Consider the following 19,127-nt stretch of genomic DNA (forward strand, 5'->3'; position numbering starts at 1 on the left):
TAAATAAAAATGAAAGCAGCTAAGTAAGTATTTAATTTAAAGACGTTTATATAACTGGCTTTAGGGCATTTAGGTTTTCTGTATCCAGTTGACGTTACGGGAAAACTTAACGAAGTATCGCTACCTACTATTTTTATTTTACCATCCACTTTTTACGGGACACTCTGTATATCAAAATACATAAGTAGTAATGTCTTATTTTATTAAATCTTCCCATTTCTTAGATTGTGCTTACCTATACGATCCTTCTGAATGACTGAAAAGTAATAGAGATACACCTAACTACTTATTAATAGAAGATTCCTACTAACTATGTAAGTATTACGACGTTTGTTAAATTGTATTGTTTAGGTAAATCAATCATACGCTTTCTATCATGTGGTAGTCAAATGGGGGAATTTCTCTTGCTAATGGAGGCCGACAGTACGAGAGGTATCGTATTCTTTTACTAGAGTCCGACTACTCTAACTTTGCAATAGTTCAGGGAAACTTTTATTATGGAACCGACAAACATAGATTTTGGTTGAGTAGTCTAACCTTTAGTAACAAAGCACTAAGTAGGCAGTCACAAGTCGGGCGCAAGACAAATATTGTCAGAGCCAGCGTCGCGGGACGGCACGCTTTCTCGCGCCGTGTGATGTGTGATGTGACCGTGTGGCGCGTGTTACAAAAACAGTAAACACACTGCTAATGGAAGGCACGAGTCGTCGACAATCATTATAGGTACAGGTACCGAGCTGAAATCTTATGGTAAACTGCTATCAGCTGATTAAGGGGCCGTCTCCACAGGCGAAAGAATGATATTATATTAACATGATATTAACTATGAGAATCCTCTCTTCTATCGGGTAGTCTCTACGAACGAGCTATGTAGTAGTCCCAGCGTATCGTTGCGACTTGCAACGGAATCGCAACGTATCACCGTGACTCGCAATGAATCCATAGTATGAGCTCATATTAACATCACAGAGCTCGATGTTCCGCTTCGAGATCGCGACGACGTTTCGTCCATTTTTGATGTATTATACCCCATTTACACTCTCGCCTCGGCCCTCGCCTCCTCGCTCGCCTCGTCACTCGTGCGGAGGCGCGAATGTAAACACCCACTCGCGTGCGACGCGAGTGGGTGTTTACACTCTCGTGCAGAGTTCAGTTGTCTTTGTGCTAGCAACGATGGAGGACGTCGAAGTTTTAGCCGCAACAATAAAGAATTTATGTATGATCACCGATTACTTCGCCGTTTATGGACCGATTTTGAAAATTCTTTTTTTTTTGTATTGGGTTGAGATCCCATTTTTTTCAAATTTTGATTCCACCTCCAAGGGTGGGTAAAGGGTTAAAAACAGGCTATGAATTTCCATTTTGGGTACCTATTAACCGATTGTAGTTAATGAAATTTAGAAAGTACATAGGAACTTACCTATATTTTTAACATTAAAAAAAATATGATGGTGACCTTGAGCTGATCTGATGATGGAAACGGAAGGTAGTCAAGAGAACTCCTCAACGGTAGGTATATAGCAACTACTTCGTGTTTACTACTGACTAGTAGGACTTATAGGTATCATTTGCTTCTTAATTTTGATTGTCAATTAGGTACCTATTGCAAATAAACTAAGTATAAATAAGTAATAAAATAAAATAATGATAAAAAAAACGACTTCAAAAAACCACTAAAACGTAAGAAATAATCAGGTAAGTACTGCTTTTATTTCTTACGTTTTAGTGTTTTTTTATTATTATTATTTTATTGAAATATTTACTTATATGAAATTAAATGTTTCGTCTTGCGACCAATCCATTATACAACTGAGGAAAAACACTACGTTATAATTATACGACGACGAACACAACCTGCGCGGCACGATGTAGAAGCCAGAATGAAGCGGACGCGAGAGTGTAAACACCCGCTCGCGTGCGACGCGAGCTCGACGCGAGCTCCTTTGACTCGTGCCCCAAAAACCGCTCCGGACGCGAGCGCCGCGAGTGGCGAGGCGAGCGAGGAGGCGAGCCACGAGCGTCTGTTCACACTCGCGCCTCGCCCCTCGCCTTGTCGCTCGCCTCGCCACTCGTGCGAGAGTGTAAATGGGGTATTAGAATTAGAGCAATGATACTGCGTAAAAAGAAACGCACGTACGGCGTGGCTTGGGTTTGTTTTAAATTACGTAAACAAGAAAAAAAATACAATGATTGAGGATTGGCCGATGTTTACTATAGGATAAGCTAGCCAATCGTATAACGGCATCCTCGTCAATGATTGGTTAGTTATATCGAGCAACGGAAACGGTATCTGTCAAACTCAAACTACGCAAGCGCAAACATCACATCACCTGTCAAAGTCAAAATTAGAAATTTGGATTTTATTTCATTAATTTATTTTATTTTTTAAGTGATTTTATAGCTATATAATACACTATTGTAAAACCTTAAAACTCCAAAAATGGAAGAACTCAGTTGCAGTAAGTGAAATTCCAAACATTGTTAGTTTTTATATCCGTTCCAAATGTTACCCAAATTACTCGGTTTCAGAGGAAGAAATACTCGACTTGAGTGACTTGGACCATTCCGCCGCCGAAGAGTCGAAGGAAGTCGATGAGAAACCCAAGACGAAAAAGCGGAGACGTAGAGAAATAGATATGGTAAGCATTCAATTTCTAACCTGAAAATGCCGACACGAATTTAATCAACTGTTAAGTTAAATATCTAGCTATAGCTTTTATAAGACGTGATCTAACCGATGGTTTCATGGACAGATAAAACTATCGGATGATGATGACGACACAGATGATGAGTCCCTCCGCAAGAAGTTAATAAACCGCTTGAGTCCAGCATCCAACTCCCCGGCGTCACATAGAGAGCCACGGACTTGTGTTTTAAAGGTAATTTACATTTACCTCATTAAAACACAAAATCACATACACCTCCAGCATATCCAGACAACCATTAAAAAACTTGCTGTTATTTCAGGCAAGTCAAAAGCGGAGGCCACTGTCTCGTCTTCTGGAGCAGCTGCTGCGTAACCTGGAGAAGCGAGACCCCAACCAGTTCTTTGCGTGGCCGGTGAACGACAACTTTGCCCCAAACTACTCCAACATCATCAAGAAGCCCATGGATTTCTCCAGCATGAAGCAGAAGATTGATGACAATGAGTACCGCTCCCTCAACTGTTTCATTGTGAGTACAAGAATGTGCCATTGCCTTGCAAAAACAAATTGAAATCGTCATAAACACAGTGAGTGCATCAGATTACCAATAAAGATAGGAAGTCTAATTTAACCTGATGCATGGTTATTTATTTTGTTACATCACTGTCCTTACATTTTAATTCAGTTTGATATTTATTTACACACCCATGCTTGCCTGCATAACAACCATTACAGAACCCTGTCTATCGGAGTTACGTAACAACCATACAGCTGAACTGAACAACAATACTAAACAACCCCACAGAGTGACTTCAAGCTGATGTGCAACAATGCCATGAAGTACAACAAGCCGGGCACGGTGTACCACAAGGCGGCGCGGAGACTCCTGCACCAGGGGCTCAAGCAGCTCACCCCGCACAAGCTGCGCCCGCTCGGGAACATACTCACCTACATGTACGAGATACCCATCAGGGAGCTTGGCTTCGATATCGGGAAGATGGATGTGGTGAGTGGAATGTGGTGGAAATGGTATGGAACTGATATGATAGCCTCTGAAATGATTCATAACTTGTAAGGAAACACTATTATTGAGTGAAATTAAGTGGCATATAAATGACAGAATTGAAAACATAGAGAAAGATAGTAAAAACATACCTTTAAATACATTTAAAGCACCTCTAAGCTAGATTTAAGTTATCACTGGTTACTAGTAGAAAAATAATTGTGGGTACTTAAATTATTAAGACTTTTCATAGTATATATTTTTCAATCATACCTGTATTTATTTTGTTTTCTAAATTCATCAAAACCCACACTGCATTTTATTGATAAAAATTTAAATCTATTTGATAAGTTAAGATCAGAATCCAATACAAATGAGTTTCTATTACCCCATGCAGCCTCTTAGGACTTACGGGCGAAAGGTGAAACATTACTTTAGTTCTTGTGATTGTGATGTGAATGCTGTGTTCATAGAGTAGCGATAGCTTGCGATAGTTGCATTCAGCTTTGGCCTCTGGACTCTGAACTAATGCCAAAAACATGAGGTATTATCCTATACAGTATATTATGGGTCCGTCGCAACATAGAACAAAACAGAACAGGCTACAAATGGTCTGGTGTTTAACCCATTCTTTTATTTTTCTTCCAATTCTGTACAGATTTTTGGCAATATTTCAAAGTTGTAGTGATGAATAGTCCTAAGATCCGACATAATGAGAGTGATTTACTATCTACAATTCTAAATATTATTTTACAATTCCCTAGTTTTTAATTGTTGAGTGAGAAATACTGAAGTACACATCTTGTTTATTCAACAACAACCTTTATTTATCCATTTATGAACCAACATAACCAGAAACCTCACAATTTCTCACCTCAACGACCTTATCCCCCCATCACCTACAAGCCATCATGACCCCTTACCCCTGGTGTTACAGCACAAGGTGCTGAAGCGGTCGAGCCCCATCAAGAGCGGCGGGTCGGAGGCCGAGGCGGCCAGCGACGGCGGCGAGGCGCGCGAGGGCGGCGACCGGGTCAAGCTGAAGATGGAACGGGCGAGAGAACAGCACAGGAGACGGTTGGCTAAGAAAGGTATGTGTGTTTTTAGGATATGGGGCTCTAACCTTTGTTAAAATTTTCTCATTAACATGCTGGTCTCATCTACCGGCGACTCATTATACATAGGATCCTACTATTTTGTAATTAAATTCGATACAAACGATCTCGTTAACAGTATTTTCATCCCCGCTAAGGAGCAATGACCGAAGGATTCCACGCCACTTTTTGCCATTGGATCAGGGGGTCTGTGAAATTTCCCTGCAACGACGACCGTTTTAAATATGGCAAGAGCTGCAATTTCATGCGTTGGTTATTGGTGACATTGTGAGAATGAATAGCTGAACACAGATTTAGATCCCCACCTCACGTCACTTTGGCGTCCTATGAGGCAGAGGGCTCCTAAAATAATGGAGAAAGCAGGAAAATGTTCAGTCCCTAGAGAATACCGCCCACCATTGCCAGTATATTTACCTACTCCCATATTTTTCGCTTGCAGCGTTCCCGCGCATGGACTCGACGGGGCGCACGACGCTGTGCGTGGCGACGCACACGGTGGAGGGCGGCGGCGACGACAAGCCGCTCACGCTGGGCGCCTGCCTGCCGCGCCTGCAGCACGGGACCGGCTCGCTGCACAGTGAGTACCCTTATCCAGTTGTTATAAGAATTACTAGTGGGTAAAGGATATAAATACCCGACTTTCATCACTAATACATACATAATTTTAGAACGGCTGAACGGATTGTCATGAAACATGGCTAAGAATGCTCGGGATAACATTATCTATGATCCGATAAAAACTAAACGAAAATCGGTTCAACCTTTGGGAGCTACGCTTCCACAAACAGATATACAGGTACACATACAGCCTTTACTCTTTACTGATACTGCTTTTACAACACCGTCTGTTTACACAAAATTTATGATACTTTACCGGTACTTATATTTAACGATAACAATTGTCAATTCAATACATAAGATTTAAACCACCAACCCGTACTAGGCCAGTGCGTTGGACTAGGCCTAAAACCCTTCCTTCATTGGAAGGAGACCCGTGCCCCAGCAGTGGGGACATGATGGGTCGTGATGATGATCTTTTTACACAATATGAATGTTAAGTATTTTCTTGTGTTAGCTGTTGCAGAAATAATATAGCTACGTATATGATGAATTAATGGTGATTATAATATGTATTTCCCCCAGCGGTGCGCGAGGACCGTCGCAACCTCGTGAAGGGCGTGAGGCCGCTGCACTACGGGCCCTACAGCTCGTACGCACCGTCCTATGATGGAACCTTCGCTACACTGACTAAGGAGGAGTCGCATCTGCTGTACCATACGCTAGGTAATCAATTACAGGACGAATAATAGTTGTATGGCTCCGAAGAAATCCAATTTTTAATTACGCTAAAGGCGTAATTATTATTTGTGCGTAGGCGCCTGCGTTCATTTCATAGAAACACGGGAAAATATGGAAAAAAAATTATCATGATATAAAAATTATATATCTTTAGAGGCATAGACTGTGTTTAGAGGCATAGTACGCGAACGTTGAAACTCTACTGCAGGTAAGTATGTATAATGCGCAGATACAGCTATTATCACGTGTTATAAACGCGCCTATATGTTCTTCACGCGCGTTTACATCAATGCACAATTCAGCATCTTCATTAGGTCTAAATAAACTTTTGTCTAGTTCGTTGTTTAACAATCATGATAACTTTACTTCCCACAGCGTCGGAGACGGGCGCGGGCCCCGAGTCCACCCTCCGCTTCGCCCCGGACTCCCCGTGGGCCGCGCTGTACGACATGGACGCGCTGTTCCCAGACAAGAAGGTGGAAGAGGACCAGACACCGACAGTGAAGGAGGATGTGAGTTGTGGACCGTTTACCACGTAGCGGAGTTAGTGAATATGGATTGATAATTTCAGTTAATGTGAAACTGTGAGAACGCTACCCACAGGGGTAGGGATACCGTTTTAACCTAATCAAACTTCCACTTAGTAGATTATATCCTTGACAGATATCTCGTTTAACAGAACCCGCGGACAATAATCAGCATAACTAGCACGAAGCGTAAAACACGCAAAACATGATGTGGAAAAAATCTTGCGACGCTCTCGCTAACATCGCTCGGCCTCAATAGCGCGTGCGCGACGCAATATTTCGGTCTGGTCTTGTTTTGTGCCTATTAAATACCAAGAACCTTAATCAATAAATTTAAACCTCATCCAATCTCCTACAGGACATATCCAAGGTCAAGGTCGACATCGAGCAGCTCCGCTCCCTCTCATCGCTCGGCATCGACGTGGACTTCCTGAACGAGATCGAGGAGGAGGTGGCGTCGTCGCAGCGCGACTACGGGCTGGGGGCGGCGCTGGCGCGAACTGCTGAGCTGCTGGCCAGCCTCGAGAAGCAACAGCGGGACCGGTGAGTCGTGTAGCTGTTATACTGCCATGGCCTTATGTGACTAGCCAATCCTTCTATCACGATAAAAAGCAGCAGCGGGACCGGTGAGTCCTGTTACATTGCCGTGGCCTTATCTGACTAGCCAATCCTTCTATAACGATAAAATACAGTTCCTGAATGAGATCGAGTAGGAGGTGGCGTCGTCGCAGCGGGACTACGGAAGCAGCAGCGGGACCGGTGAGTCATGTAGCTGTTATACTGCCATAGCCTTATCTGGATAGCCAATCCTTCTATCACGATAAATGTTTATCACCGACACGTCAAGAAAAAGCAACAGCGGGACCGGTGAGTCGTGGAGACGATTGGTGCGATAACGAGCTCGATGCTATATTTTACAAAGTAACAACAGCGGGACCGGTGTCATGTATATCCCATTCCACGGGGAAAGACATCTGACAGAACCCTTATTACATCGAATAATAAGGGTAGTTTTTGTTTGTATCAGATGCCTCTCCCTGTGGAATGGGATACAGGTATCTATGATACATAGTAGATTCCACTCTTAGCGTTGTACAGGTCTTTCGGGACCACTGATTCCTGGATTGCGATATTTGGATATAATTTTTAGTTTCACCTACATAATTTCATAAGCCACAAACTATCTAGTAAAATCAATCACATAAATAAATAAACAAATATATATATATATATATATATGGGGACATCTCACACACGGCCATCCGACCGCAAGCTAGGCAGAACCTGTGTTATGGGTGTCGGACAGCTGATATAATATCTACACAAATACATAGATAGATAGATACTAAATATAAATATCAACACCCAGGACCCGAGTACAAATATCTGTCTTTAAACAAATATCTGCCCCAGCCGGGAATCGAATCCGGGACCTTCGGCATAGCAGTCAGGGCCACTAACCACTACGCCATTCGACCGTCTAATACGGCATGTCAATTATGCAACCACTTGGCGGTAAGATTCATCGATCGTCATTATGAACCATCCATAAAGGTATTGCATTTAGGAAAGCCACAATTAAAGTGCCATCATCACGATCCATCACGTCCCCACTGCTGGGGCACGGGTCTCCTTCCAATGAAGGAAAGATTTAGGCGTAGTAATTAAAATGTACCCTCCACAATTTCAGTGATACTTCAACCTATTATCTCCCCCAGGTTATCCCAGCCGCCGCCACCCCACCTCTCCTTCATCGCGCGGCCCGGGCCCGCCGAGCGCGACGCCGCGCGCGCCGCCGCCGCCGCGCTCCGACAGATGGCGGCACGAGTGCAGCCGAAGCATGTCGTGTCGGTGGCTAGCGTGAGGAAGGCTATGGGCGTCACGCTCGATCATTTAGGTGAGACTGATGACTGAGTTATACATTTATACTTCACTAGCTGTTCCCGCGCGCTTCGCTTCGCCTTAAAAAGTTTTCCCGTGGGAATTCCGGGATAAAAAGTAGCCTATGTTCTTTCTAAGGGTCTAGACCATATGTGTATACCAAATTTCATTCAAATCCGTTCAGTAGTTTTGCTGTGAAAGAGTAACAGACAGACATTGTTCCTAATAAAATCATGTTAGAATATAAGAAAAACAAAATTAACCTATTCCATTATTGTAAAGTCTTAGATATATACGACAAACTTAAATTACAAACGCTTATCGAGGAAGACTGTAATAAAACATTCCTGAAAAAAAAGGAACGTCCTACTAGACTACGTAAGCTAAGTTATATGCCCATGTATACATTGCCTAGATATAATAACACTTATGGAACTAGGACATGGATGTATTTTTTGCCGGATATTGTCAACGAACTTCCTAACGACCTTCAGAATCTATATATAAATAGCAATATTCATAAGTATAAAGGTAAGATAAAAGATTTTCTTGTTAAAAATAAGACATCTAGGAACTGTAATATATAAGTTAATTGTTAGATACTTAAGTAGGTACAGTGCTCCAAAATTGATAATGCGCATAGAAATCTTTGACAGATCGGTTGTTTTCGATTATGTGACACATGATATTGACTCCTATTTCTTTCGAACAAGGTGCAAAATGCAAGTGTTTTTTTAAGGCTCTTACGATTTAATGATTCGGGTGTGAAGATCTGCATGTGCATTATTAATTTTGGACAAGTGTAATGTAACTCTGTTTCGTTTAAATTAGTTAAGTAATTAGTAACTTTCTGCCAGTAACACTCGCTGCTACAGATAAACCTAGTGGTTTCCGATAGTGGCTAGATAGAATTAAGTAAAAACATGTAATTGGGATAAATAAATGATTTAAAAAAAAAAAAAAAAAAAAAAAAAGAGCGAAGAGAGGTAAGAGATAGCTAGTATTCTATCTACTATGGGGGTTACGCCAGACCATTTTAAGGGAGGCTGAGATACACCTTCATACCTTTACCGCCGCCACACTCCGATAGATGGCAGCACGAGTCTAGAAAAGTGTAACTCATTATAATTTTAGAATCTTGGGAAGCTTCACGGAACGAATAATATATTGAAATCAATGAAGCTACTACTCCAACCGAGCCACACTCACTGTATTTCCGAAATCTAAGCAAGCTGTACCTATAAGTACTATAATTTAATCATTATCATACAATTTCCCCACAGACACGCCTTTATCAGTGGACGAGTTCGTGGAGGAGCCGGGCGAGGGCCGCGACGCCTCCGACCCGGACTCGCGCTGCAGCCTCGACAGCAAGGGCGACCGGCTCACGGCGCTGCACTGATGGAGGGAGATTCAGTATTGCGAATAGCGCACTTGTGTGTGCGGATCCAGTATTGCAGATAACGCAATTGTGTGTGGCAGAGATTCTGTATTACGAATAGCAAACTAATTAAATCCGACGTAATGCGCCGGAAAGTCACTTCGAATAAGTGCTAAGCATCGAGCGATCCTTACTAGGATTCAGTATTGCAAACAGCGCACTAGCCTTAATTTACCTAAAAGCGCATTACGTCATAACATCGGTATAAGCTGAAGATTCACTTCTTCAAACAACGCAGTTACATCGTCTGGGCAGTACACTGTGCAAGATTCAGTAAACTGTTCTTAAAACGGTCCGATACCAGTCTGTATAGAGTTTTAGAAATCTAGGTTTCTAAATCTATCCTACTTTTAGATTATATTTTATGATAAGCTAAATAAAATGTTAAAAGATAAACTATGCTATAACATCTTATTTTTGTGTGACGCTAATATGGTTTATCACTAAATGAAATCTCAATGTTAACTATTTAAGCATTAAAAGTAAGTAGGTATAATTGTTAATTAAGTATAGTGTACAAATAGTATGTATAAAATAAAATAATTTTACACGAAAATGCTTTTAATTTTTACTGCCAATAAGTTTTTTAGATTAGCTAGTAGCCACCTACAAAATTATCTCTTACAATAGTTACTTGAATTCATCAGTTTTAATTTGAATTTATAATTAATATCATAGACCTTGAATATTGACAAATAACTTTAATAATAACAAACTTACACCCGTATTTATAAAGAAGTGATTACTTGTGGCTAAGTAATTTCTTAGTTAAGTAATTACTTGACACTAGAATTCTTCAGTACAAAGATTTCTATACACTTTCTATATCGGAATTGACAGGTCTATAACTTCAAGCAATTACAGTGCTCCAAAATTGATAATGCGCATAGAAATCTTTGACAGATCGGTTGTTTTCGATTATGTGACACATGATATTGACTCTTATATTTTTTGAACAAGGTGCAAAATGCAAGTGTTTTTTTAAGGTTCTTACGATTTAATGATTCGGGTGTGAAGATCTGCATGTGCATTATTAATTTGGCTTCCAATCTGGCTTATTCCAATCTGGCTTCCGTAGCCAACACGGAACTGCTACATCTTTGGCTCATGTAACGGACGACATTTTGGCCGCATCAGACGCGGGTGAGGGTTCTGTTCTGGTACTTCTAGACTTCTCTCGTGCTTTCGACTGCATCAGTACCCGACTGCTTCTGGCCAAAATGTCATACTACGGAATTTCTGAGAGCGCGTGCGAATGGTTTCACTCTTTTCTAACAGAAAGATGCCAATACGTTGATATAGAGGATGATCAAGGTAATCACAAGGAATCGCAGTTAAAATCCATCACGCGAGGCTGCCCACAAGGTTCAATCCTCAGCCCTCTTATGTTTATCCTTTACACAGCCGATCTTCCAACAAACCTGTCAAACTGTAAAATACATCTATATGCAGATGACACGCAGCTATACCACTCATTTAAGCACAATTTGACAGACACTGCAGTGCAACATATAAACGAAGACCTGGATAAGATATACGCATGGGCTAAAAGAAATGCTCTGGTACTCAACCCAACAAAATCCAAATATATGATTCTAGGAACAAAGAGACAATGCAAACAGATATCAGAGCATTCACCTTGTATCAAAATCAACAAAGAAATGGTCGAAAGAGTCAAGACAGCTAGAAATCTTGGCTTATTGATTGATGAGGAAATGCGTTTTGAAGAGCATATAAATTCAAAAATTAGAACTGCATTTTTTCGTCTGAAGATTTTGTACGGCATCAGAAAGTTTTTAAAGGAGGACGTAAGAGTTATACTTACAGAGTCTCTGGTTTTATCTATTTTTAATTACTGTGATACTGTCTATGGTCCGAGACTATTCGATAAAACTAGTCGCGCTATTCAGCGGGTACAGAATGCTTGCACTCGTTTTTGCTTCGGAATACCTAAACGCTCTCACATATCTCCATACTTAAACGAGAACCAAATACTGAAAATGGAAGGACGGAGATTGTTACACCTCGCTGGGCTTATCTATAAGGTAGTTCACACAGGGAGACCCCGATATCTGCATGACAAGATAAAATGGCTGGGAAATGCACATAATATCTTCACCAGAAGCAAACTATCACGTAGAATGGAGATTCCTAAACATAAAACAGCTAACTTTAAAGGAAGTTTCAAATATGCAGCGTCAAAAATATGGAATGATTTACCACCACCATTGCATGAATTTATGTCCTATCTATCTTTTAAAATAAAAGTGAAAAAAATATTATTAGAAAAACAATTATCTGCGTCTAAGGAAATTTACAAGCATAAACATAAAAATAAGTCTGCATAATATAATATATTATTACATATAATCATACCAAAGCACACATTCTCACAACACACACGCATACATACATACATTCACACTGACACACACCACTCACATATAATGTTCTATTTATTTAGTTAACACAACACCCAGGGACGTGCTGAAAAACAGCGCTGTCACAAAACATCTGTTTACGGCAGCAAATGCTGAGCATGGCACCTTTTGCCGAAAGTCTGTATTTACATATAGGAATAATTATGTTTAGAAATAGGATTAGTACTAGTGTTTCTTTCCGCATGTTTGCAAATGTTTCGGCAATAAATATTATTTTCTTTCTTTCTTTCTTTCTTTCTTTCTTTCTTTCTTTCTTTCTTTCAATTTTGGACAAGTGTACTAAACTGTAGAATGAAAATTGTAACTTGAGTATTTACTTTTACTCAAGTAATCACTTACTATTTTATAAATACGGGTGTTAAAACCTAGGTCTCAGTCTTTGTACGGCCGGGTAGTCAACTAGTAAATTTTCAACCCTGTCCTTTCCCAAATCGTTCCTAGCTATACCTACTTAGCTACACAAAAATTTTAAAAACTCAATCCCCATAAATAATCTACATAATAGACCAGCAAAATTTCATATCACAAGTTAAATTACTAATCAGATAATTAATTTTATTTCATGAGTAAGCAACTTACGAAAATAACTTAACTATCCCGATTTTTTTATTGATCAGTCATGGAGTTTATCTCATCACTACCTATCTATAAATAATTACGTCACCAACAGGTGGCACCATCTCCCCTACATCCCGAGCGCGCGCCAGTCGCGGGTCACTTTACCTTACAAACAACGAAATTTCGTACCGCTGCTACGCCATCCACGACTCTATCTCATAGCATTTACCATACCGCTATCATCACAGCTCTCGTACGTTAGTTTCAGCTATCGTTCTATCGTTTTTTGTAAAGCTAAAGGGACCCTCGTGGGTCGTGTGACCACGGTCGCGCGCCGCTCGCACGCGCTGCGCCCCCTCGCTAGTAATGATCTATGAGAGCACTATACAGCACAATCAACTATTGTAGTCTATGGGCGTTGAGTCTGTAAAGTTAAACTGCGAAAAGAGCTGTTATCGACCCCTTATACGACCGTAAGGATATCGTGTACAATAGATACTGTACTATCTACTGTTAACTGAAGCAGTTGGTAGAATGACGCACAAGGAACAAGATCTAGTTATACATTTATAAGTACCTATGTAACTTTCGCGCTAAAAGTTTTATCCGGCTATGGGACAAATCCTATGTCAGCTTAGAAGTTCGGGGCAGTTTGATTATAAATGAACTTTTTCAATTAAAAATAAAAGATTATTTTGATAACTAATTCTGCAATTAAACCCGAGACTCTACCGATAAAATAAAAAAGGATAACAAATAAAAAAGCTTCGGCGGCGCCCCCCCGTGCCCCGCGCCACGCGGTCGTCGACAAGGATGGCTTCGTCTTGGTGGAGAAGAGGAGCCCCCGTCGCCGCAACCGCAACAAGCGCGGCACCGCCCCGGCCGCCTGCTCGCTGAAGGCCGCCACCCCCACGGTCGACATCTACGTCTCCCGCGTCCACGCGAATATGGCGCATGACAACATCATGCGCTATATCAAGGAGAGGAGTGTCGGCCGCACCGAACAGCCAGTCCAGGTGCTGGCGATTGAAAGACTGCAGTCCGCCAAGCAGACGGACTTCAAGTCCTTCCGTCTTCGGGTTCCCACCGACCAGCAGAAGGTTCTACTGAACAAGGACTTCTGGTCTGCGGGAATCGTTTTCCGTCGCTACAGGGAGGCGAAAAAGACTTTTAAATCCCCTGCTATTAATAGTGCTAGAGTTTAAGTTAGTTAAATTTTATAATTAGTACTATGTTATTTTATTTATTATTTTGTATGATTTAAAATGTATGTGTTTAGTTTATAATATGGGCCACTGATGCCTGAAATAAAGGTTTATTATTATTATTATTATAAATAAAAATCAATGAAGCCTTAAAATATTATGGAAATAGTATACCTCAATCAAGCATACCTAGAGTTTTATCATTCAATAACTCATTATTGTACAATCCATTAGCAACCAATTATAATGAAAGTTATCATTATGAGACCATTGAATATCAGAGATAGTATATAACCTTATGTGTAGCCGAATCTAAATTATGTACAAAGTGAATCTGTCGGACATTGACTTCATGACAATGACTTGGATATTATATTATCCAAACTTGTGTTATAAAGGTATTAGCGGTCGGGACGGGCTATTCATTATTGGCAAATTACTTAGCTCGTTACAGTGTGACGACCTGCGCCATTCTCCTGCTAAGTGATTCTGTGAAATCTTTCCTTTTATCTTTGACTATGCGTGAGTAGATATTTGGCTTTTCTATAGAGAATAACTTTTGTGTTTCTAATAAAACCATTTCTTTCATTCCCTAGCTTATTCCTAAGGTAGCCAAAAGGCTCAGAATGACTCAATTTGTATAAGCAACTGGTGGGTAGGTACTAGGTACATACCATACACAGTCACACAACCTCATTTCACAAACCAATAAGTTAGTTGTCCAATCACATCCAAATCAAACAAACCATCAATAAAATATCTATTACCATTTGCTCAATTATTCAAACACGGCGGATCAACTATCTTATTACAAAGTGGTAAGGGTGAAAGTAACAACTTTCCTAGTAAGGGTTTCTAATGTTGATAAGTTCCCACGTGAAAGCTGTGGCGAGGGTGGCGCCCCCCCGCTTGGTGTAATCAGTCGGTTTACTTTAGCAAGTTTGCTCTCATAATAATACAACTACTGAATTTTCAACCACTTAATTTTGTTTTCATTTTTGGTAGTAAATTTTGACCAACAGCCTATTGTGGCTAGACGAGAAAAGCCGGGAAGTGATGTACTTGACAATCCTTGCTTTAGAAAACCAATTAGAAAAAACTTATATCAACTGTAGGTATTATTTACTGTTTTTTCACGGGTACTTAAATATGAATAACCCTTTGGTTTCGCTATTATGCTTAGGGAGCTTTGCGCTACGGCGGCGTGGCAATAATTATTGGCGTATTTTTTATATATTTAAATGATTTAGGATCTTTCACTGTGTTTTACATAATACTTAATGTTCATGATTTCCAATAGCCGTGTGACCTAGTTATCAGAATATTTTTCCGCAATGAACATAAGATTTCCCACCACCGACCTACCAGTTTGTATCTATCCCTCTTCACTTTACCAAAAAACTTAAAAAATTCACACAGACCACCGTCAAAACAGTCGAACTGATCTCGAGTTAATCCCGCTAGTGTTTCACAGAGATTGCCGCTGGCTTTGTGCCCCAGAGTGCACAATGGCATCAGAGATTAGGGCACAATAGTGTCCACCACCTGCCCCATACTCCCACCGCTGCCGCCGCCGCCGCCGCTTCTCACGCCTACAAAAAACGGGTTAAACGCGAAAAAATATTACACTTTTGTATGAAATTGTACCTGTTGTGTGTACTGTACCTGTATGAGTGGAATCCCTTAAGGGCAATCGAACTATGCGGTGGCTTGAGAAGTGAAACGGCAGAATAATATTTATGCCTAGGATGAAGTTTTTTTTATTATTCAGCACAGTTTACTTTACAAACATGTTTTGTTAACATTAATAAATGTCCCCTTTTTCAACCACTTCAGGATTTCATCGGTTTCAGGGTACTTATAGTTACCTAATTTATTTTATTTAGGTATATCGTATCATTATTAAGTTTATACATGAACACATAATTCGCATAACCTTGTTGAATTTATTTATATATTAACCAGGTATTTTTAACCTGATATTGGATTAAATCTACATTGGATTTGTCACCAGATCCGTATAGCCGAGCCGCTAAGCCTATTTGCACCACTCCACTTGACGAAGGCATAAAATACACAAAGATAACTATAGAGAAACTGATTGTTACGTAATACTACCTGACAATGAGAATATTTTTAAGCTCATGGGATAGAAATTTAGTGAAGTGTTGTTTGTTAGACAATACTTTTTTTAAGTAGTTTTTTATTAATACTGCTTGTATTTACCGCGCTGGCTTTTCCCGTGATCTTCTTATCCCCCCTTTGTACCTCTAGATTATAAAATTGTGGAAATGGGTTTTGTGTAAAGTGAAAAAAGTACCTACTCACTCACAAAATATCCCACTTCTTTCTATATGAGTGAACGTAAGATAAATATATATTCTAGTGATAAATAAGAGAAAGATACAGCCCAAGAATACTAACAATATATCTTATTATTTTGGCTCGTATCCAACTTAAATGCTTCAAGCTCTGCTTCTGTGGGTCCTTGAAATGTGATATGGCTGCCATTATTGAGATCCCGTAATAATGTGCTAGTTAACTAGATTTTTATTGTAAGGTATCGTAACTCAACTTATTATGAACAACTTTTATTATACAAGCGACCAATGGAAAAGTTTCAGTGAAAATATCTACAAATTACTGCTATCTGCATTATTGAATTTCATTTAACAGCGCATCAGAATATAACCAACGAAAATCAAATCCTAAATTAAATTTTAAATAAATGGGGTCATTTCGTTTTGACATTTTGTAAGTGGAACTTTTCCATTGATCGTGAGTGTCGTATCAGTTTTGAGTTTTACGAGACCGACGAAGATTTTTTCACGAGAATTCAAAAGTCATAGAACATTAACTATTAAGAATGTGTCCTGAGGTGCTTTGAGTTTGTAATGATCCACAAAATGCTGTGGCCACAGCTATCGATATCGCAATATAAACTTTAACCAAGTGGTTCCTACCTACATACATAAATCAAAATGTTTAGGCCTCCGAGGGACTATCAAATACTTATCCTAAACCAGTTGAAGTTACTTCAGACGTAATATTATTATGATAAAGGAAATACTTGACTTCCATCAGTGGACCCGAATATCTTACAAGTTACGATCAAAGGCTTTCTGCCAGGAATAACTTTTCAGACTGATTATTATGAAGCTTTAACAATAATAGAATAGAATAGATATTTTTTATTTGTACACAAAACATGGACAAAAATTACAAAAAACTTAATCTAACACATATGTACAAATGGCGGCCTTATCGCTTAAAGCGATTTTTTCCAGGCAACCAATAATGCAATAATATTTAGGTAGGACAAACCATTTTCTCGAGAAATTTTAAGAGACATTAATCAATATACTTACATATTGTTGAGAATATGTGCGTTTATTTAGAAATTGTATAATGTTGGACACCTCAATTTGGTTTAAGTATAAAGATTGGATTTGAACTGCAACCGATACCATTGAATTTAAAGCGAGATCATTGTCTACCGCATCACATTCGTACTTTTCCTCACAACAATTTTATTTCCCTCAGTTTATGAGAGTTACATAGTTTTATGTGCTCAGCAAATAGCCATCATGATTACCTTTTCTGATAAGAATTTTTAATAACTTTCAAAAGTAGAGCGCAATACAGCTATTACAGGTATTTTCGTAGGTACATCGTACTTTATACGAATGATATCTACGATAGACAAGATAAGCAAATTATACAATGCTCTCTAGGACATAAGTAGTCATGTCATGTACCCGCCATATAAAAACTAACCACAGTCACTACCGGCTACTCATGGGGTTTCTTCTGTAACTAACGTCGTCTAACGTAACTCTTTCATCAGTTTCTTCAACAGATATATTTGATTAGCCCTCTGCCACTTCATACATAATGTTTTCTTTGAGACATTATACAATATTTTTAGAATTTTCCTCCATATTACCGTAGTAGAAATATTTCACGAATGCTTGTGTAAATTTATTTTCGGGTTGAGATTATTATTTCTCCTTTTCGTGTAGGGCTACAACCCTTGTGGTTTTGTCCTTGTGGTTGACTTCCATTCTACTAACCGTGCAACATCTTTATATTGTTGTAACATATACTTAACTTGTATAATTTGAGTAATTTGCTATATTTAGGTAGATAGGCTTAAATTTTAGGTAGGTGTGTTTTCTAAAGTATCTCATAGGCCGGTGGTTTAATTAAAAGCTAGTTTTTTTAACAAAATGTCAGTTTTCAATCCTTTGTCTCACTTTGCCACACAGGAATACCACCGATGAACTTGGTTTTAAAAAAGTTTTATGTTCGGTTAATTACTTAATAGGTACTTAGTTATTTTATTCACAATGAGTTCTTCTCTAAGCTCAAGAAGGTGCTGCTATTTTAAGTCATGTCAATACAGATCTTGTTAACTCAAAGGTCCCAGCTTCTTAGCGGAATCCCGGCTGGGTGCCTCCGTGAGAGATCCGGGAGCGTGGGCGACGCAGGACAATAATAGGCACGACTGAAGCCAAAAATATTATGAGATTTTGCAAAGTACAAGGATACTTCGCCGTTGTTTGACTCGCGAGACACGTGGAATGACATAACTCATAAATAAGTCGTTACGACGGAAATATTTGTATACTAACCCCCTTATTCATAGAAAAGTTACAATACGTTTTAACTAATAAACTGTTTTGTCCCTCTCTGTCAAAGAACAAATTGTTCTTTGTTGGAGAGGGACAAAACAGTTTATTAGTTAAAACGTTTTGTAACTTCTCTATGAATAAGGGGGTTAGTATAGTGTGTATTCAATAAAAGTCTAAATAGGTACATTTCGTTAACCAAATTTCACATTACGGTTTTCTAAAAGCTTTTAATATTTTTCAACTTAGGGAGTCGGTGACAACTCCTAAGCTATAGCTATTGTTTGTGCTGAAAGGATTGGCAGATATTAGTGACGGATGAACAGCAGAGGACGCACAGAGTCCTTTAGTACATCCTATGTTTTTAATTAATAGAGTAGA

The 19,127-nt window shown here is 39.5% G+C and overlaps 1 protein-coding gene across 2 annotated transcripts; it reads left to right on the forward strand.

Annotated features, from left to right (window-relative positions):
- Positions 1 to 2,337: 2,337 nt before the first annotated feature.
- LOC105390548 (bromodomain-containing protein 7) lies at positions 2,338 to 9,977 on the forward strand. 2 transcript variants are annotated; one of them, XM_048633508.1, is made up of 12 exons: positions 2,338 to 2,459; positions 2,530 to 2,639; positions 2,754 to 2,879; positions 2,968 to 3,174; positions 3,451 to 3,651; positions 4,586 to 4,739; positions 5,203 to 5,340; positions 5,907 to 6,047; positions 6,438 to 6,574; positions 6,948 to 7,132; positions 8,308 to 8,486; positions 9,754 to 9,977. In XM_048633508.1, the coding sequence occupies exons 1-12, from the start codon at positions 2,441 to 2,443 to the stop codon at positions 9,870 to 9,872; spliced, it is 1,716 nt and encodes a 571-aa protein (XP_048489465.1). In that variant the 5' UTR covers positions 2,338 to 2,440; the 3' UTR covers positions 9,873 to 9,977. The 2 variants fall into 2 exon arrangements, with proteins under 2 accessions (XP_048489465.1, XP_048489466.1); XM_048633509.1 differs by lacking the exon at positions 2,754 to 2,879.
- The last annotated feature ends 9,150 nt before the right edge of the window (positions 9,978 to 19,127 follow it).

This window comes from Plutella xylostella, chromosome 5 (genome assembly GCF_932276165.1).
Source record: "Plutella xylostella chromosome 5, ilPluXylo3.1, whole genome shotgun sequence".
NCBI classification, from domain to species: domain Eukaryota; kingdom Metazoa; phylum Arthropoda; class Insecta; order Lepidoptera; family Plutellidae; genus Plutella; species Plutella xylostella.

Bases quoted from the DNA above. Each gene is read 5' to 3' on its own strand.
- LOC105390548 (XM_048633508.1), top strand. The intron at 2,640-2,753 runs GTAAGCATTCAA...TTTCATGGACAG, and splicing joins GACGTAGAGAAATAGATATG to ATAAAACTATCGGATGATGA. The intron at 6,048-6,437 runs GTAATCAATTAC...TACTTCCCACAG, and splicing joins TCTGCTGTACCATACGCTAG to CGTCGGAGACGGGCGCGGGC.